Source organism: Elaeis guineensis, chromosome 3, assembly GCF_000442705.2.
Source record: "Elaeis guineensis isolate ETL-2024a chromosome 3, EG11, whole genome shotgun sequence".
Lineage (NCBI taxonomy): Eukaryota > Viridiplantae > Streptophyta > Magnoliopsida > Arecales > Arecaceae > Elaeis > Elaeis guineensis.
This window is the reverse complement of record NC_025995.2, coordinates 114,839,387-114,861,484: the sequence shown is the minus strand read 5'-3', so window position 1 is coordinate 114,861,484 and position 22,098 is coordinate 114,839,387. Positions and strand designations below refer to the sequence as shown.

At 38.4% G+C, this 22,098-nt stretch overlaps 1 protein-coding gene across 1 annotated transcript; it reads right to left on the bottom strand.

Moving 5' to 3' along the window:
- Nucleotides 1-9,999: 9,999 nt before the first annotated feature.
- Nucleotides 10,000-22,098, bottom strand: LOC105040729 (protein trichome birefringence-like 23). Its single transcript, XM_010917387.3, has 4 exons — nucleotides 21,574-22,098; nucleotides 20,309-20,395; nucleotides 18,857-19,137; nucleotides 10,000-11,059 (listed from the first exon to the last, which is right to left on the bottom strand). Exons 1-4 carry the CDS (start codon nucleotides 21,794-21,796, stop codon nucleotides 10,283-10,285), a joined length of 1,368 nt encoding a protein of 455 aa, XP_010915689.1. The 5' UTR covers nucleotides 21,797-22,098; the 3' UTR covers nucleotides 10,000-10,282.

Here is a 22,098-nt window from a genome sequence, read left to right as displayed (position 1 = left end):
TGCAAAAAAAATCTTTGCCTGTTTTGTTATGGCAGGACAGAATAAGAAGTGCTCTCCAAGAAGAGAGGGGAGAAACTGCTAGCACTCCTAGTCTCCATTTTAGAGGTGGAGAAATGGGGATCGAAACCATCGATCTCGAAGTTCTCAGAGAAGATATCGATGACCCTCACCCCCTGGGCGTTATAATAATTATACACCCTTAACTATTTTTAGAGGAGAGGTATTGATGAAGGTTCGGGCCGAGCTGCCCCAGCCTATCTGATGCAAATGAAGTCAGAGCACCACCGCAATCAAATAAGTATTGTCTCAATCATCGTGACCAGGTCACAATACTGAAGATTGTCTGCAGTTTCGAGATGGGATAGAGAGGCTCGTTAGGTAGGAAAGACTGAACCATTTCATCCAGAGGGCGGGGCCTCAACATCGACCTCTGAGAGCTCAGGAACCACCTCCTTTGCCTCAGCAACCATTTCCTCTACCTCAGCCACAGTCGGTACTAGTGCAGCAAAGGAGACAGAAAGAAGGGAGACAGACAATAGTGGAAGATCAACCCATCCGAGAAAAAATCTATATGACAACTGGGGGTCATCTGGATCAGTGGAGCCTCCAGAGGCAAAGAGGCCAAGGCTTGAAGTTGAGGAAGAGAATGCCATTGTCTTGATTGAGTAGGATGCTGAAGGTGTACTTGCCTCACACAATGATGTAATAGTTGTAACAGTAAATATTGCTGATTTTAATATACACCGTGTCTTTATTGATAATGAAAGCTCGATCGATATTTTATATTTTTCTGTCTTTACCCAAATGGAGTTCACCCCAAACCAGCTAACTAGATTCGACACCCCGATTTAGGATTTCTCTGAAAGTTTAGTGATTCCGAAAGGGATGATTAGGCTCCCCCTTACCGTAGGCACTCTGTCACAGCGAACGATAATTCAAGCTAACTTTTTGGTGGTCAAACTTTTCTTGACCTACAATACAATCCTTGGCCGTCCGAGCTTATGAATTTTAAAGACCGTAGTGTCAAGTTACCATCTGATGGTGAAGTTTCCCACCAAAGGAGTGGGACATATCCAAGGTAAAGATGCAGACCAGTCTGAAGTAAAAATAAATCCAAACTAAGGCAACTAGCAGGAAGAGTCAACCAAAACTCAAAAGCTCTCAAATAGAGCTCATAACTCACATGATAAAAGCTTTCAGACACTATCTATTATCCTGTATCATTCTTTTTGAATGATAGATCTTCAAACACTTAAGCTAGAGTGAAGATCGAATCAAGGCCATGATGATGAGGTGAGGACTAAGATCAGGCCTACAAAAAACTAGCCTCAAAGTGTCAATATCACCAAAAGATCAACCTAAGCAAAATTGGATAATATCAGTCTAATTATCTATTATTTTAATTAAAAAATCAAAAGATCCAGCTAAAGTCGGTCTGGCGAGTCCTCCCATATTTTATGTGCAGGTTCGTAACAACAAACCTCAAACAGAGCATGTCAATCTCTATCCGAACCAGCTCGTTGAGTTTTTCTCTGAATCATACTCTTAAGGAGGACAACCTACGGAACCTCCACAACCCGTCGAGTTATCTCCGAATCTTCTAGCTCGTCGATCTCTATTTGGGCTAGCTCATCGAGTTTTTTTTCGAACCGTACTCCTGTAGAAAATAACCTACGGGACCTCTGCAACCCATCGAGTTATCTCCGAATCTTCTAGCCCATCGATCTCTATCCGGACCAACTCGTCGAGTTTCTCTCCGAGCCGTACTCCTATGGAGGACAACCTACGATACCTCCGTAGCTTGTCATCTCCAAAACCTCCAGCCCGTCGATCTCTATCAGGACCAACCAGTCGAGTTGTTCTCCAAGCCGTACTCCTACGAAGGACAACTTACGGGACCTCCGCAATCCATCGAGTTATCTCCAGATCCTCCAATCCATCGATCTCTATCCGGACCAGCTTATCAAGTTTTTCTCCGAGTCGTACTCTTATGGAGGATAACCTATGGGCCTCCATAGCCCATCAAGTTATCTTTAGATCCTCCAGTCTGTCGATCTCTATCCAGGCTAGCTCGTCGAGTTTTTTTTTGAGCCGTACTCCTGTGAAGGACAACCTATGAGACCTCCGCAACCCGTTGAGTTATCTCCAGATCCTTCAGCCCATCGATATTTAGTCGAATTAGCTCATCGAGTTTTTTTTTCGAACCGTACTCCTGCGGAGGATGATTTATGTCACAAATTGACATAAAAAGTATCAATTAATATCTAAATTATCTAACTTTATTAAGAAATTGATATTTATTATTATATTTTGCAGAAGAAAAGATCATCAATAGAAAGAACAAGGAAAGAGGATTCCAACGACGCAAATTTTATGCAAAACGGAGTTAAATTGACCCAGGAATTGAAGAATGAAGAAAGAAGACTCAATTGGATCAAATCCGAGTCAAATCAGATCAAAATTGATCAAAAATCAACTGATTTGGTGATCTGATTAGCCGCCTGGTCCACAGCAACAGGCGCGTGGACCATGGACCCATCGGCGCACCATAAACCCCCCTAACAACTTTCTAAAACCTCTTAGTCCCACATCGAAAGTTTTAAAAACCTTATAACCCCCAAATGCCTATAAAAAGCCCCCAAAGGCCCTTGTTTTATGTATTCTTCCTTCCGATCAAGCTTGTAACCCTAGATAGTGGGGTTTTTAGCTCTCTTTTCAAGCCTCGAGCTTTGAGATTTTTGTAATAAATTTTTTTTATATATAAAATCTTATTTTTATGCAATTTCATCTCTTTACATTATGCAATTTATTTTTCTTGCAATTAGGATAGTTTAATTTATGCAATTTAATTTTATGCAATTAGGTTAGTTTAAATTATGCAGTTTAAATTTATGCAATTATGATAGTTTAATTTATGAAATTAGGATAGTTTATTTTTTTATATTTAAATTTTGCAAGTAGATTTAGATCATGTCTAGCTAAGCATCCCTTCTAGGGTTTGCGATGAAGCTAGATTATGAGTAGGGATTTTACATAGGGTTCTTTCTTTTTCTTAGGGTTTCTTTTTCTTCCTCTTTTGCCAAGAATTTTTGATGAACTACAGTTGGGTCAGAGTCCCTTCATAGTTCATGCTTGATTCAGTGCATAGGAGGAGAAAACCCTAAGGGATCCTAGTTACTACTCCCCTGTAAAGAATCTTGATGGGTTATCGTTGGGCCTTAGTCCCTTCATAATCTATGCTTGGGAAAGATAAGAGGAGTAGTCGTTAGGATCAATAAGAAAAATTCTAGGTAGAATTCCCTAATCTAGATCTAGTGGATTCAAAAAAACCTAGATCCTTAGTCTTATTGTCTTTAGCAAACAACTTTCGACTTTCGATTTTTGTTAAAGCTCGCTTGAGCATAGATTTGAAAATCATTTTTAAAATCAAGTCTCTGTGGGATCGACCCGTACTCGCTGGTCGTGCTACTCTGCACACCGTGCGCTTGCGGTTTTATTTACAAATTTTAAGATTTGAACATCAGAGGACAACCTACAGGATCTCCACAGTCCGCAAAGTTATCTCTGGGTCCTTCAGCCCATTGATCTCTATCTGAGCCAGCTCGTCGAGTTTTTTTCTGAGCCGTACTCCTACGGAGGATAACCTACGGGACCTCCGTAGCCCGTCAAGTTATCTCTGAGTCCTCCAGCTCATCGATCTCTATCTGAGCCAGCTCGTTGAGTTTTCCTCTAAGCCATACTCCTATGGAGGATAATTTATAGGATCTCTGCAGCTCATCGAGTTATCTCTGGATCCTCCATCCTGTTGATCTCTATCTGAACTAGCTCGTCGAGTTTTTTTTCGAGCTGTACTCCTACAGAGGACAACCTATAAAATCTCTATAATCTATCAAGTTATCTTCGGATCCTCCAGTCTGTCAATCTTCATCCGGGCCAGTCTTTGATCAGCTGAAAATGAGCTGAGTACAAGCTGCCTCTCGTGTTACGAGAAGTGCATATGCTGCCACTTATAAGATGAGCAGAGCACAAGATGCTCATATGAAGAGCAGAGCACAAGATACTCATATGAAGAGCAGCACAAGATGCCCTCATATGAAGAGCAAAGCAAACATGCCACTCGTAAGGTCTTAGATCGACCTAAGCTCAAAAGAGCTTAGATCGGCTCAAAATTCAAACTTTTCTTTAGCTGCTTCCATCGTCCGTATTAAATGAGGAACAAATGCCTTAATGGGATGTGTGGATGGACGTCCCTAGGCCTGAGGCATCAGTTCAGCAGTACTTCTTTCATTTGATTCTCAAACTCAAGAGTAGGGAGATAGTGTTACGGTGGTATCATGGATGCCTTGGATTCATATCCAAGACATAGATTTAGAAGCATACCGAGCCATATTCTTACTGTAAAAAGGCATGCTGAGCCATATACTTGCTATGAAGAGCAATATCTATACTGAGACGAGCTATCCTGATATGAGCAGAGTTATCCTGAGCCATATCTATACTGAGAAGAGCTATCCTGAAACTCATTTATGCTAAGTTGAGGTATATTTGGCCAGTTTCATACGAAGCTGAGGTATTCTATACTTAGCCATCTTCATGCCATGGCAACCATCCACACCTTGCAGAAAAAGCCAAAAATCTCCACATGGGAGCATATGAAGGTGAAAATCTCTCCACACTTTTAGCTCCTGATTAATGGCCCATGCAATTAATAGGTGGGACCCTCATGTGCCATGAGGTGATACCACTCATCCAATTTAAGAAGGCCAACAGGTTAATCACAATCTTCGAGGATATTCATATCCTCACTCGATATATTGTCAATAATGGCCTCCTCACTCCACAGAAGTGATTAAGGGTTGAATTATCTCGCCCATAATGGCATGTGCAACGGCCCTGTAATTTCGAGATTGCACGATCATACAACTGTTTGACCAGCTGTCTAACAACCTTTTATATAAACAACCAAAGCCCTGAGGATTAAGATAAACCAATCAATTTCTCTTAGAGAACTAGTTGCTGTTTCTATTATTCTCTAAATCTGATTTGAGCCTCAGAGGATCCTCGTCGGAGTGAAAATCTTCGATTTAGACTTGTTTTGCAGGTTACTCTAATGCCAGCATCTCTGTACCAGGCTCAGCCGCCTTCTCTCCAACTTCGATCGAATCGAGCAGCAATAATAAATAAAATTGAATATTTGGATATAGATGGGATGATTGTTTATCTACATTAATATCCTCTTTTTGGCAGATATGAATACAAATATGAATAATAGTCAGATGTTCAAAATTTTATTTGTACTTGGATAGATTTGGATATAAAAATTAATTTGGATGGATATTATTCGATCCAGTTTCATCTCTAGAGCATGATCAAAATAATAATATTTTTTAATAAAAAATAATTTAAAAAAAAAAAGAGAGAAGGGAAGTAATCTACATTGCACCGTTTGCTATTTACTAATGTGAAGGGAAACTCTTGGACACCATCATCCATTGGAATGTGAAGTTGTCTCCCATCTTTTTTCATTGAAAACTACATCCAGATCTCTACGTGGGGATATCGATTTTTAGGAGGAAAAAATGCTTAATGCTCACGAACATAAGTATTGCTTTTACACTTGAGATCAGACAGTCGAGGTGACGAAATTGCATGAAGGTGATGCTTGAGCTCTAGCTTGGAAATCTACGAAAAAATATCTCACCGGGATTTTTTTCGATGAGGAACCTATGACGCTCAAATTAGGAGGTGGAAAATAATGAGAAAAAGAGAGTGGATTTGAAGGCTTACCTTAAGATCCCTATGCTCCTCTATTTATATAGGAGAATCAGAGTTGTGTACACCTTGGAGTCCAGTTGGCTTCCAAATATTATGCGCAGAGTAAGCCTGGCAAAAGTTATTTCCATTTGGGGCATAATTGAAATGAAAATATCTTTTCTGAGGGTTTCGAAATCAGAGATAAGAGTGGATTCTATCAACGGAGAGAGCTAACTAGAGGTCAGCTCAAATCGACCTGAGTATACCTTGGCCATGGATGAGATATGGTTACCTCAGCCAAAACCAAGATCTGAGCTACGGGCATGCGTTTCTAACAGACACCGTTTTTGTTTTGTGATATATATCTGACATCAATAAAAAATGGTCTTGGTGCTCAATGAAGTCCAATCTTTTGTATCTTCGGTTGGTGCTGAGAATATAATTGATCGAGATCAAAGTGAAAATCCAAAACAATAATATAGAGATATTCACACTGATCCTAATCTTCGTGAGCGTGAAGATCTCTATGCGGGATATCGTTGGGAAAGGAACTCTGCCTTCAACGTCCACTTCTTCTGTGAAGATCCCTCAAACGGTGGATATCGCGGCCAAATTTGTTGCTCCTCATGTCCCGCATGATGACTCGTTCTCGTCCTCGGATGACGCAGGCAACATGGACGAGAAGATTCGGTTCGGACCACCCAACCCAATCTTTGCCCAACCTAATCCCGAAGGACGAACCAAGCCCACCCGAATCCAGGGCCGACCCTCCCACGCTATCCTCTCGACCTCAACCCAACTAGTTGCTTTGGGAACAGGCTATTATTAGACAACTCAATGCCTCTCATCGAACGGTAACAGTACAAAAAAAATGTGTATATTTTTCATCCAGCCAAACAACTCCATATCCGAGTTCATAAGTAGTAGGAATTGGATTGAAAACTTCAAAGGCCCTTTGCGCAGCAGGCATGATCGATTATAACGACTTTTGCACTATGATAAATAATGCAGGCATTTGCACCAGGATAAATAATGCCTCCCTCAACGTGGAAGATGGTGTTATTTGGAAACGGAGCTCAAACCACACCTTTACCGTCAAGATTGCGATAGACTTTTTTAGCGATGGAAGACCCGTCTCACAATTGACCGAGAATCAATGGAGAATATCCGGATTTTTTTTACTATTATTTTTTTAATACTTATTTCCAAATCTATCTCTCCTCTTTATTTTATTTTCAAATATACGGCACTTGGGCTAATTCAGCTTGAATGTGATGAAATTGTATGTTGAACATACGATTTCGAACTTGAAATCGCATGTTCAATATGCCATTTCAAATGACATGATCCATCATAATAAAAATTTTCAAATTTAAATTTAATTTTAAATTTAAAATTGAAATGGTATATTAAAATTTCAGTTTAAATAAAATTACACCTTGAAGATACACTTTTATTCCTCCTTTTTTTTTTTTTATTTTCTATTCCCACTTAGGGGCGCATCTCTTTTTTTTTTTTGATTTTGTACCAAGAGACAAGCAGGAGGCGCGGATGGGGGCTTCATCGAGACCAGGGGGAGGGGGCATCAGGCGGTGAGGGTGGTGGGCTGCGGTGCGGGGGGGCATGGAGTGCGGGCATAGGGGTCGGGGGACAGTGGAAGGGGTTGGGGGGCACCGGGCGGTGAGGGTGGTGGGCTGCGGCGCGGGGGGCCATGGGGTGCGGGCATAGGGGCCGGGGGATAGCGGAGGGGGTTGGGGGGGGAGGATGGTTTGTGTTCACGAGGAACGGTGGGGGTGCGGGGTGCAAGCTTCACCAAGGCCAAGGGGGGAGGGACGGTGCTTGTGTTCACGAGGAATAGTAGGGGGCGTGTGGTGCAAGCACAGGGACAAAAGGGGGTGCGGTGTGGACAGGCGGCCATGGCAGCGTGGAGGTCCGAGCATGGGCCTGAAGGAGAGGATGCGGAGGAGCGGCGGTTGGACAATGGTGTCGCGGGTGGCACGCCAGAGGGGGGGTGCAGGTCGGCTGCTGGTAGAGGAAGACAGAGGATCAGGAGGAGTATTGGGGGAAGGGAGAAACGAAAGAAAAAAATATTTGATTAGTAATAAATTATTATCATTTGATTAGTAATAAAATATTATTATTTTATTAATAAAAAATATTATTATTTAATTAATAATAAAAAATATTATTTGATTAATAAAAATATTATTATATTAATAAAAATATTATTTCATTACAAATCAAATAATAATATTTTATTATTAATCAAATAATAATATTTTATTATTAAATAAATAATAATATTTTATTATTAAATAAATAATAATATTTTTTTATTACTCAAATAATAATATTTTCTTATTAATAAAATAATAATATTTTCTTACTAATGAAATAATAATATTTTATTATTAATAAAATAATAATATTTTTATTAATAAAAATAATATTTTATTACTAATCAAATAATAATATTTTTTATTAATAAGGTAATAATATTTTATTACCAATCAAATAATAATATTTTATTATTAATAAAATAATATTATTTTTATTAGTAAAATAATATTATTTTTATTATTAATAAAATAATAATATTTTTATTAATAAAATAATAATATTTTATTATTAATAAAATAATAATATTTATTATTAATTATTTAATAATATTTTATTATTAATAAAATAATAATATTTATTATTAATTATTTAATAATATTTATTATTAATTATTTAATAATATTTATTATTAATTAAATAAAAAAATTATTAATAAAATAATAATATTTTATTACTATTTTTTCTTTCGTTTCTTCCTTCTCCCCAACATCCTCCTGATCCTCTGCCTTCCTCTGCCCACGACCCGCACCCACCCTCGCTCTGGTGCGCCACTTGTGGCACCACCGTCACTCCTCCACGCCATCTCCTTCGAGCCTCACGCCTGGATCTCCCTGCCGTGATGGCCTCTTGTCCGTACTGCATCCCCCTTGACCCCTGTGCTCGCACCCCATGCCCTCTGCCGCTCGATGCCCTCACCTACCCACACCCCTCGCCGCTCCATGCGAACACAAACACCGCCCCAAAACATGCCCCCCCCCCCCCCGGACACACACACCCTCCACCCTCTCCCGACCCCTGCGTCGCACCCCACCGCCCCCGCCATCCGACACCCTCCCCCTCCGCTCCCACTTGTCCCTTAGTACGAAACAGGAATGCAAAATAAAATAAAATAAAATCACATTTTAAAGGTGTGATTTCATTTCGAATTTAAATTTAAAACTAAAATCGCATGTCGAACTATGAAATTAAATTTTAAATTTTTCACCGCGGCAGGCTATGTCACTTGAAATCGCATGATGACATGCGATTTCAAGTCTAAAATCGCATCTTCAATATGCAATATCACCATGTTCTAATTGAGTCAGTCCAAATGCTTTTGGACTGTATTTTTGAAAATAAGATGGAAAGAGGGGTAGATTTGAAAATAAATATTAAAAAATAATTTTAAAAAAAAAATCCGAGAATTTAAAGTCTTCAGCTGGCTGACGATTTAGAAAAAAATTCCCCTTCACAGAAAACTTGGCTAAAAGAGGCTAGACAAGACCTGAACACTGACCTTTATGCTGTACAATTTAGGAGAACATGGACCCTTTACTGTTAACATTCCCTTGCTCCAATTGCAATAACACCCATAAGAGCCCTCTCACTGCCCTCACCACCGCCGACTTATGAAGACATGTGGCCTTCTTGGAGGAAGGCAACCCCTAAAAAAGAACTGCTGGCATGGAATTACATGGTGGCAATAGTAAGTTGGAGCTTATGGAAGGAACACAACAGAAGCTTATTCAATTTTGAAGCATCATCATCCGGATCAGTATAAGATCCCATTCGTCTGTCTACACATTGGACCTCCATGGCAAACCGCAAACCCTCAAATTCTAATCCCCGACTTTTTATTTTATTAAATACTCATCCCACCCTCCATCTCTATAACCATCACTTATCTCCCCCATTTAACCATCTCATACCTCCAAGTAATAAACTCGTACGCTTAATAATATTTCATGAGTTAGGGATCCCTTACTCCTTTCTCGGAAAAAGGTTGGAGCTTGAAACTCCTAACGATGGCAATGTCACCACGAAAGAATGAACCGGGCCCACTTAAAGCTTGAAGCCTATGACGGCTTACTGATGATGGCAATTGATTTCTCAAAGAAAATCATAAAGGAAAAGAGGGCACAAATGTAAATCAGCAAGAAGAAAAGAAGAATGCATCCTTCTAACAACTAAGTCAGGTCAGAACATTGAGTCAACAGAATAGACCACCCGTAGATTACAAGCCTACGTTCAGTTACAGCTATATCCATGAAAACACTATAATAATCATCAACAGATCAAACAAAATTACACGAACAGTCCTCCAGCACACCAATTTGTGGATGCCTGCCTTTTTCTCTCGGTAACTTTGACTCAGCAGATGCTAAGTACACAAAAAGGGACTTAACATTTACAAACCATACCTCAGATTTCACTCGTTCCGCACCATCTCCATTATTAAATCATTCCAGGCATCCACAGGACCGGGCAAGCACCAATGGAGGCAGTCATTCTGTACCACTGCATGTTTATCCTTGTCAAATGGATGGAATGTCCTGTAAGGACCCGAATGACCGTCTGGTCTTAGCAATGAAAGCTGGTAGGTGTCCAGAAGTTTCAGGCGTGCTCCACTACCTGGTCCATCGAGCACCACTGCCCTATCAAACTCCTCAAACTCGATGTCTCGCATCAAATGATCGATATCTTTGCCATTGTATTCTCCTAACTTATACGGTGCTGTCCTGTTGCAGGTCCCACCATTAAACCACTCCCCATTTTCGAAGTGATCTGGTGTCCATGTCCGATAAAGAACGAAGGGCTTGTGATCAGAAGTGGCGACGAAGCGGAAAACCAGCTGAAGGGTTTTGTGATAAGCATGATCGACCCCCAGTTCTGTTAAGTTCTTCCCATGGCAGTAGTGGCAGCCAACGACCCCACCATTCTCCCAGTAAACTGCAGTTTTCAGGAACCATTGCCCAGCAGATATGACTATGTAGTCAAAGCTATGGTATTGATCTGTCCAATTTGCATCAAGGACATCAAGATGGAGCTGGATTTCAGATGTTGACTCGCCATCATCATTTTCAAAAATTTCAGCTTTAACTAGGAAAGGAGACCAAATGAGTGAGAGAGTAAAGTTGTGGGAGGGGAAGCGCCATCTTCTGGATTTGTAAGTATCATCATGGTAGACCTCAACAGCTTCTTCTGCCTGAAGTACACAAAAATGTTAGCTTGCTTATTCAGAATCTTGGAGGAGAACAAGGAGGAATTGTATTTATACAAGGACCACCTCCAGAAATTCATCAGGTGTAATATAATTTCATTTGATAAATATTAGGGTTTTTTCTTTTTTTTTTTCCAACAAACAGTTGCCTGGGACCTTGCACTTTATACACAACAATTCACTACAAGGTATATTCCTGGACACGGGATTGGCATGAAAAGAAAAAACACATGATTCATTTATATGTGGCTACATATCCAACACGACCTTTTAAACTGGTGTTTAAGTTCCCATTTTTCTGAAAAGTAGGGAACCCGCACCCACTTCATTGAGGAAATAAAGAGGAGAGGCAGCCAAGAAAGGCCATCACCGGCAGTGACAATTTCCTTGTGTTACGTCTTTGAACAAGAGAAGGTTTGCGAACTAGAAGGCAAGTTGGCAGATAGGGAGAACAAACTAAACCAGGTAAACAAGAAAAAATCTAAGGTTCTTGTAGCCTTTGAAAGAGTCTAGACAAAGGCAATATAACATATTCATAGTTAAGGTACAAAATTATAAGCCAAAGAATAATGTTGAAACACAATTCCAAAACTACGGCAAATAAAAAGTAGGAGGAAAAGAAAGTACAAGATCATAAAGCACTGCCATAAAGTCAACTAGTCTAACTTGTTCATATTGTAGAAACTAGATAATGAATTAGATACAGAACACATTACAGATGAATGGATAGAAAGTATCCACTTTGACATTGAATCTAAGGGTCTGCATAGTAGTGATTCTATTTTCAGGATTTATTCTCAAAAATCCAAGAAGAAAAACAGACTAGAATGAACAACATGTACGATCAAACCCTCTTGTTTTTCAAACTTGTATGTAAAATCTTTTGAGCTTTTGGAAGCAAAGATTTATTGCTTCGAAAAAAGTGAAAATAAAAGCAAGGAATAGCAGAACTTTTGAGAAACTTTTATCTTCAACATTAAAATCTCAATGTGATATTTCAGGAAAAACATAAAAAACAACTACAATGCCAAACAGGCCTGAAGCGTCTAGATACAAACGTAGAGCATGTTCAAGGGCAACACAACCATTCATATTATCAAGTTTAATATAAGCCAGATTAGTCAACTTTTTATATTACGATGCAGCATCAACACATTACAAGATACCCAAGATGACAAAAGAAGCAGCATCAGCAGATGCTACGAATGAATGCATGGTAGTAAGCCATTTTTACACTAAATATAGTGTTTCAATACAAATATACAGAGGGGGAAATGTCCCTGTTTTGAGACAAAAAGACATGAAAGATAACACCGCAAGCAGAAGCTGCAGAACCAACATGTCATAAAAACAATCATAACAAAAGATCCCGTGGGTTGGGGGGAGGGTGGGTGCTTGAGGAAGATCTTGAATAGTAGACAGAAGGGACTTCCTGTAGTTTCCTTTCGTGAGATCATTCAAAACCTAAAGGAATTCCAAATAAAATGAAGAAAAATATTTATTTCATCTTCAAGTGGAGCAGTAAAGAATAGAAGATATCTTGATAAATGCTAGGTTTCTGAAGCATACTGACTCCAAAGATTACATAGATAGCAAAAATAGGGTGATGTTTTAAATTGAAGCTGAATGATAAACAACCCTCATGACTAGATTCTTAGGCACCGTTTAGGGATAATGAAGAAAATAATGTTGTGACCACAAAAGGTGATCTACACTAAAGAGGTGATCAATAAGTCCTTATAATGACCAAGGACCTCATCTAAAAAGACTAATAGGACGGTGTTATTTGGATTCCTTGGCCCTATAAGTACTCAAGATCTTCCATGCATAGCTGCTAGGGATTGAACACATGCTTGCACGGGTCTTCATATACTCTCTCTATTTAAACCCTGGCATCCCAAGATAAGGATTTGCTCCAAATCCAATCAAATCTAATCACAAACACCATGATCGGCTTGTGGTCAGTCCCAAACTAGTCCACATGGACCATGGGCAAGGTCCGCTCTCATACCATTGGTAGTGGCCTACGACCTCACCAAAGTAAGGTTAGCCAAAAGATGTTATTTGGATTCCTTATCCCTATATAAGTAGCGCATAACCGATGTGGGGCTAAACGCACACCCCTACGTGCCCTCACAATCCCAACATATTAACACACAAGCCTTCAACGAACTAAAGACCAAACTTTATATGTAGCCTAGAATTAGTGAGAATCGGTACAAAGATTGACCATATACCACGATCCTATTGCAACAAGCCCAAAATTGGAAAACATATTATGTTTTCCACAATTCAAATACACATATAACTACCTTCAAATCTGCAAGGATTGTGCATCTATAAAAAAGAACATCATCAACTTCCATGCTTCCTCTATTAACTGTGACATGCGACCATGATTTCATCATGTAGACCTGTTAGAGGTCATTGCCCATTTAATGTGACTATTATTGGGGAATGATAAGGAGTAATTTGCTCTAATAGAGTAGAATTTGCTTCTATAGATTCTAAGTTTGTCGTGCACAATGTCACAACTCAAGGCTGGATTCTGTTCACACAGTCGCAACGTTTTTCTTTGATCAAATCTTGAAAACCTTTTTCACCTTGAGTTTCTTCAACATGATTTAACAGGCTTTTCATTGATAAACTTGTCTTCAATCTTTAGCTCTTCTTCCAGTAGTGGAGCATCAATATCGCTTTCAATATACAATTACGAATCAAAGGCTGTAAAAACTTGCATTCTTTTTTAAGTTCAACAACAAGTTTGTTGGCTTTGACAAAATAAGAGGATGCACTGAGTTTTGACATTTGAACTATAACACACATTCCCGACTGTTAAAACTGACCAAATTTGTTCATCATGAATGAAAATACTTCATCTCTTTCTTTAGGTCATTTAGATTAAAAACAGTGGCAAACCAAAAGCTCTAGACCAAAGAGAAAGGTCTTCATCATATAATGATAAAAACAAGAAAAATAGGTATTCTTCACACATTTTTGATTGGTAATGTGTAAGTAGAAGGGAGAAGGATCATGGTGTTCCACCTCTCCAGTTGAAAAGAACAGTGTTACAAAAAGTTCCTATGCATAGTAAATCACATTTCAGAAAAATATTTTACAGCAGCAGATTACTAAATAAAAGTTGATATATATCTTCAATTATGCAAGCATATATATGTCTCTAGTCAAATGACCATGCCTTCAACCAATTTCTGGCGCCACAAGACAATGAGACAAAAGGATCTATATGAGATAAACTGCAGGGCTTGAAGATAGCTATAAAACATGCAGACATATACCAACAGTGACGTGCTTTAATCAAGGGTATAAATCCTGGTGCCCACCACCACACTGGTTTGGTCCCCGATCAGTAATGTACTAGGATGCTACTGTCCCATCTCTTAAGACAGTCTGACACCATACCAAAATGCTTTTTTTCTTGTTTTTCAAAACTTGTTTTCTTAAATTAACTTTTATGAACATGTAAATATTCACAAAATCCTTAAACATGGTTTTTGAGTCGATAGTAAGGTGCATGGTGCTTGTAATAGTACTGACACCTGGTTGTTTGAATAAAAATTAAAAGCCTTTTGACTGGGATAAGTTTAAATTGATGCAAGTTTTTGGTGTGCATCAAGGTGCTCTCAAGCATGACTAAAATTCATCCAAATCATGTAACAATTTAATAGCATATGCATGCTAATAATGCAAACATGTTATATTTTTTCCTTTCCAAAATTAGATTTATATTATTTAAATAATTGAGTTATTCTATAATGATATTATCTTACAAAAAATGCTTTGTTAAACATAATTTTGTAGGCCAATCCCCACCGTACACATATCCCAATTGATGCCAAACGGGAAAATTTTGGTATAGTTCCCCTTTTTTCTTATTTTTGGTCAAGTTGGGTAAAAAAAGGGAGTGAAGGACCCATTAAATGTATGAAATATCTGATGTCAAGGATGCTGGATCTCAGTGAGGACAGGCCAAGTCTAGGCTAACCCCCCCCCCCCTTCTCTCTCTCTCTCTCTAGGTGTGTGCCTGAGACCTTCCCCTGAATGATGACAAAAGAGAGTTCTAGGGAAGGCAAGCTCACTTTTTCTCAAAACAAAGTGACCGGTTGAGTCTCAGCAGTTACCAACCAAACTGACCTTGGTACACACATGTTCCAATCCATTCTAAGTGGGATGGATGCATGATGTCCCACACCTATCCAATGTATTGTTCCCTATGGAATGATATTGCACGAGCAGGTATCGTGAATACCTTAATCCTTGGTTTTAATAAACTTAGGCCTCTTTAAAAAAAGAAAGAAGAAGAAAAATTACTCTACCTAAAAGTACACAAAAATTACCTACTTTTCCAGCCCAACTTGAATCTTTAAAACAAATTCCAGGTAACAATAGGCTGACTTGGACCTGCTACACTTCTGATTATATTCTAATAAATAAAAGATAATCCATGTAGAGCTATGGACAATTCTAACAATGACCAAGACATGCCATAATCAGTTAATGTATACCAAGGTTTGAGCTTGTTTTCTATACCACCGTCTGCATGGGCAAAGCAAGAAAATTAAAAGGTACAAAAAATAAAACCTTATGTGCTTGTCATAAAATACATAAATGATATAATATGAGAAAATAATCCCAAAGAAGAGCACATTTATTTTGCTAAAAGGAAGCAAAGCTATCAGTGAATTCCTAATATATAAAAACACATTGTGATAAACATATCAAGCATGTTCAAGGTTATCTGCTACATTCCTGCATGTAAAAATATCTAGTCAGTCTCCAGTTCTGGAGTATAAAGGTTGAATAAAGCTCAGTCCATGCTACTAGAGATCATAAAAGTTATTTACTATATTAAACTCATGCAATGCATGTCTGAAAAAAATACATAAAGAAATATAAAACTATAGATTATTTTTTAACCATTTTATTCTTCTATACATTGTGAATTATATCATATGCAAACAGATATGAAAAATAGCATGCTAAAACTATCCATGCATGCAGGCCTTCTCAACCTACATGCAGTGCACTTTACAACCAGTGTTGACTTGGTCAACCATTCCATGATGAAGAGTAACCTGTGCAGAAAGTTTCCAACAAGTTTCAAGCCTTTTTATCTTAAATACCATTATTGTCAGAATTCTTTCTAACTTACCCTCTCCTACCTATGTTAAAGCCTCCATCTTTCACTACAGACTGTTGCCATGAGTCGGATGATCCGAGCCTGAAGTTAGGTATGTGCACCACAAGAGCATGTCAATGGATCTATTCATCTACTGCAGCCACATAGCCCCCCTCATGAAACAACAGTCCTGCCTTCCATCTATCCCAAAGGGTGATAACTGGATTGTCTACAGTGCACATGAGGCCTCCATGATGTCTCTTAGGGTTCTATTCACCTGCTCCATCACTGGAGCAATCGCTTATGAAGAATGATATCCATGCAAAGCCCAAACCTGATGCCCTTGGGGCACTCGGCAATGCTGTGGGCTTTGAACTGCATACTGCTCAAGGTATGACATATGACACATATGATGCAATTGCCTTGTGGGACGACTCTTTTTTAGGACATTAGCAAGTTTGTGACCCCTCAACCAATTTTTCCTATCTTGCCAACTATGGAACTCTCTGTTGTGGGAACAGGAGGGATCCTTCATCTAACTGACTTTGATCCCAAGAAGACTCTTGCAGGTTTTATCGAACTTGTGACTAAATGGAAACAACCATGTAGCAAGGATCTTATGCAAGAGGCACTAGTGAGATACAACAGTTCTAGTTCAGCAAGAAGCATAAGCGATTGAAGTCAAGATGAAAAATAGCCATCAATCACTACAAAACAAAACTGGTGGTTAATGCAGTTAAAAGGGCTCCAAAGCTCTTGGAATTATGAGTCACTGAAGGAGACTCCATCGTAAGCTGCAATCTCATTCCATGCTAAACAGCAATTCATCTGAGTTGAAATGATGAAACCTTCTGATTGTCTAAGCTATTACATAAAGTTAAAGCTTTCAAAGATTGGTTTTGCCTTAAATGAATAGCTTGTTGAAGAGTTATGGAGATGGAGCAATGAGAAGGGTTTTTGGAGTAATCGGCTGATAGGAAACCATTTGAACTGGTAACTTTCTTATGGACAGTGCCAGATGTAAAGCCCCATTGTGGGTAGGTGGAAGGAACCTACAAGTGGGTTCCCCTCATAAAGTGTGCATTTGGAGGTTCACAATTTCAAAATAACATTATTATCCTTTTTTATCTAAAAATTATGAGAAAAAAAAAAAAGAGATTTAAGATTTTTTTTGAAGGTATTGGTTGTTGGAATTAGAATGCTCAAAAATAGGGGAAAAAACAATGATAAGAGATCTTATGGAAGGCTTTGTGCAATGGAAGGTTTTATTTCAGTTTCGGTATTGTAATCTTAAAGGGTGTCCAATCACAAGAAATATTTTGGGGTGTATATGGAAGGTTGCATGTAGCAGATATAGACTGACCAACATAGACAATCCCATTATTTGATAGAAGGAAAGATAAAAGGTATCGGTTTAACATGCTCCAAAAAGGAAAAGGAAAGGGGAAACTGGCCAATGCAATTAGAGAATTATAGTGAGGAAATTTGGGATTAAAAAAAACTGAAAAACATAATCCTAAAAAGCAAATTCCAAAATACAAAAGTTCCTTTTAGTAATATAGTATTGGTCTGTGTCACCATAGTTGAAGAAAGTTGGAAGGCAGACAACTTGAATTTAGTTGCTGTCTAACTTTATTTTTTTTTCCAAAAAAAAAAAAAGAAGAAGAAGGTGGATTTGAGTGTTATTCTATATCATAACACAATATATAACAGTCATGCCAAACTTTCCAACAAGATGCATATGATTTCCTGTAATGCCACAGGTTGTCTTTAACAGGAACAATCGGAAAATAAAAATATTTAAAGAGGACCTCAAATAATTAAGCATGATTTGATGTTATGGTCATTATCATATAAAGGGTATGTCATGCATCAAGAAGGGCTGATGTATTGAATTTATGTCCCATACAGCAGATAGAGTTAACACCTCCACTAAATTTAAGATGGATTATAGGCCAAAAGATTGCCAAAATAAATATACAAGCCACAGAAGATCATTGAGACCAGAGAGGAAGAAAACAAAAAAAAATCATGCTGCAAAAAGAAATATGAGAACAATTGGTTAAGAGGCCACCAACTTCTTAGATCCGAAAGGTATCCTGCAAGGATGAATGAGGAGCTGCAACAAACCAAGTCATCACAAATGCTTGAAAGGACCAAAACCCAATAAGCAGATAAGCTAAAAACAATCTAAAAGGTGTCACAAGAAATGAAGAGAGTAGAAATGACTACCACAGAAGCCCCACAAAGTGTGATATACGCAACCAACTAGAAAGAAAACCATCGAAGCTAACCAATTTAAGGGATCAAAGTTGGGGCAGAAAGAGGGAAACAACAATTTGATCTGAGGTGCTTAGATTTGGATCCAGTATAATTTTTTGAAAATGAAGCATCAATGGAACATTTTTACAAGGTATCAAATGTATGCGTATGTATTGTTTTCTCTAATGATGTGCAGTGTTCTTTGACTTCACATTAGAGATAATTCCAGAATGCAGATCTGATTGTGTTCCAACAGAGAAATTTTCCAAAATTTATGGTAAAAATTTAATACCATAAGTGAAAACAAGAGGTAATAATAACTTATCATCACATTCTAGATCAAATTTTATCAAGATTGGGTGGAAAGGCAAGAGGTGCACCTTAGACAGAAGGCAAATCAAAGACTGGACATGGTTACGGAGAATTGAATCACCAATTAATGCCCAACTTTTGTTCCTCATTGAGTCCAGGAATTTCTCCGCATTAAATGAAGGTAAATCACAACCACGCGGTCTCCATTTCCAATAAAGATACGCCTTATCAGGTCGCCCATTCTTCATACAATTCTGAGGAGGTTCTATGAAGTGGCAGGTCTCATTATTATATGCTGGTCCAGAAGGATTCGGGATCCATTCCCCAGTAAAAAGATCACATTTTTTTTCTGCATCACATGCATGCGGAATCCAATCAATTTTCAGAGCAGTATGCTGGAAAACAATAAAACAAGCAAAGGAAAGCTAAGACTTCTTTGGGGGGTGTGTGTGTGTGTGTGGGAAGAGACAGGGGTGGGGGTTAATGTAAAACCATATTCCGTGAATCCCAAAAAAAAAAAAAAATCGAAGGTAGTATTATTTTTTAAGTTTTTGATTAAGTGCTAATCACATGCATCGAGGATGCAAGAACAATAACATTTTCATGTTCAAATTAACCAATCAAGTCTACATATCATGTCATAACAAATATTCATAATTTAACAATAAACATTTTTATAAAACTTGGGAGTATAAAGTAAATGGTTATAGAACCCAACCTAACCCAACCCAAAGTTAGTGGCTAAACATGCACGAAGCCAAGATACTGTGTAGTACCTAGGCAATATGCGGCTCATGGGCAGGCACATACGGAGGTTGTATTTTAAAAAATGTTTAAAAGTATTAAACTAGAAATTACTTAATAGAATTTTCAGGGAAAAAAAAGAAAAACTATATAGAAGGCACTGGAGGAGGAGAGATCAGAGCACTATATATAGGCATTGGCAAATGTGGACCACTTGGGCGCTGCCATGCAGCCCATCCACATACAAGGACAACCTACACCCTACATGGGGCAGCCAAGGGATGCATATGCATATACGGACGAATACATCGCTGCATATATTGCTTTTCAAAATAGTGCCCCCACTCCCCTCTTTCTTTACTGCGCCAAGAATATTCATGCAAAACCCTTATTTCATTTTGTCAATTTGGAAATCAGCAACTTTCCCATATAAAACACTATAAAAAATATTTGTAATATTAAATTATGCAAATTTATCAACTTGCAAGATATATATTAGTTTTACCATGAATTGAAGTATCAAAAACACATTTAAGGATTTCCCACATCATGAGTAAGCCAAAAAAAAAAAAAAGGAAGCTAGAGTACTAATAACTTTCTATCACAAGCTCATTTGCACCTACAGTTTTGTGAAAACTATTGACCTCCTAATCCAGAAAAGAATTAACATTTATATATTAAGTTACTCATCATTTGCTTTCCACTAATTCGATTTCTTCTCTTTAGAATTTAGATAACTCGAAAGTTTATAGAATAAAGTTTTCAAAATTCAATACCTTTCTGAGAAACTTGCTCTTCAAGATCTGATGCCATCTCAGAAACAGACAAATCAGAGGCACCAGTTTTCTCAATTGACGGAGAGTCTGAAATAGGCAAAGACATCTAAAGCATTAAGAAAAGAATATACATGATATCAAGAAAAAAATGTCTCCTAACACTGTCAAATGTTTTGAATGTTCATTTTCTATGATTTCTTTCATTTTGTGAGGTACATGTTGGCACAATTTAGACCAGCAATTTTGGTTGATGCGATCTAATTCAAAGTAATTAGTATCAATAAAAAATTTTCAAAAATATGAATAGATAGATCTTGATTTCAAGACAAAACACAGATGGTACCAGCAAGTCATATTACAGAATCAATGAAAACACTCAGACATGACTTGTTTGATTTTAGTATTTCTAGCTCTATTGTCCCAGGCAGTTCACGACAATAATCTTAATTTCCAACGAGAATTCCATATTCTTCTGGCATCCAACCACTTCCCCAGAAAACAAGTAAATATAAATCACAAGAAGACACTAAGCTTTTGTTTGGAATTTTCTCATTTAAGTAGTATTATCAACAAGCTCCAAAGTTCTACTTTTTTCCTTGCTGAAGAGATGAAGAACTTTGCCAAAAATTACATGGTCCAGGACAAAGAACAAAGTTCAAGAATTGAATTTCTTCAAATTGGTCACTGTTGTAACGCACAAGCATTTTCCCCTAAAGATTACTTTAATGATAACTGAATCGCTCTCCCAATCTAAAAAATAAAGCATTTCTGACACATTAACTGAATCACCAATAACAGCGTAGAAAAATAGTATACTATGCGAGACAATCCTCCCAAACAGAGAACAATACATTCCAAACAGTTTTCCTAGAAAACCCCAATTCTTAAGGAAAAGGTTTTCTGGGGAAAATTTTTCCGATTTATCACCAAACTTCTGGGATCTTGGAATCGGACGCATTCCCAATCTAAAATCCGACAAATTTCTCCATCAGCAAAGATAAACGATCAAATATCTTCTGATTTGAAAGAATCAAGATCTTTTCAAGAACAAGAACACCAAACACAAACACAAACCCAAACCCAAGCCTTCGATTCCACCAAATCATCGTATCAAGAAAAAGAAAAAAAAAAGTCTAAAAAAGATTTATCCCGATGTAAAACTATAGAAAAATACTTTCTTTTTAACGCTATCTGAACTAAAAATTTTGCGTGTTTCCACGAAAACCAAACTCGAAAATAGAGATCTCTGGGACGAAATCTCATACCTTTCTCCGGCTTTGTATCTCCGGCATCGACCACTGGCGCCTCCGTTCTCTCGGAGGCGGCGGGTGGTTGGGAGACGGGCAAGAATGTGGTGGAATGGGAGAAGAAGAGGCGAAAGGAGATGCCAATGAAGAGGGCGGAGACCAAGAGCTTGAACAACAGATGGTTGCTCTTCCGGTGGAGGGCAGGCCACGGCTCCCAATCCGACCCCATCTCCTTCACCATCTACCGCTCCTCAGAGCAGAGGGAGAGAAGGAGGAGGTCTCCAAGAATCGATGTAGAAGAAAACAACGAGAAAGAATGGGAATTAAAGGGACTACAAAGAAGGGAAAGAAAGGAGGAGGACAAGGAAAGCAAGCAAGGCAGCGTCTTTTTGTCTTTTTCAATGGTAGAGAAGATTATGGAGACTGAAAGGACCCGCTGGTGACAAGTGAAACAGCGGAGAGGAGGAGGAGGAGGATGTTGGTGGATGGCAGGAGGATAACATGGCACAAGGCTCCCCGTTCTTTCGTCTGTTGGCAAGGGTA

Excerpts from the sequence above, each read along its gene's own strand:
- LOC105040729 (XM_010917387.3), bottom strand. The coding sequence starts at position 21,796 with ATGGTGAAGGAGATGGGGTCGGATTGGGAGCCGTGGCCTGCCCTCCAC. Across the intron at positions 20,396-21,573 it reads AGATACAAAGCCGGAGAAAG|ACTCTCCGTCAATTGAGAAA; the intron begins GTATGAGATTTC and ends TGCCTATTTCAG. Across the intron at positions 19,138-20,308 it reads AGAGCAAGTTTCTCAGAAAG|AAAAAAAATGTGATCTTTTT; the intron begins GTATTGAATTTT and ends CATGTGATGCAG.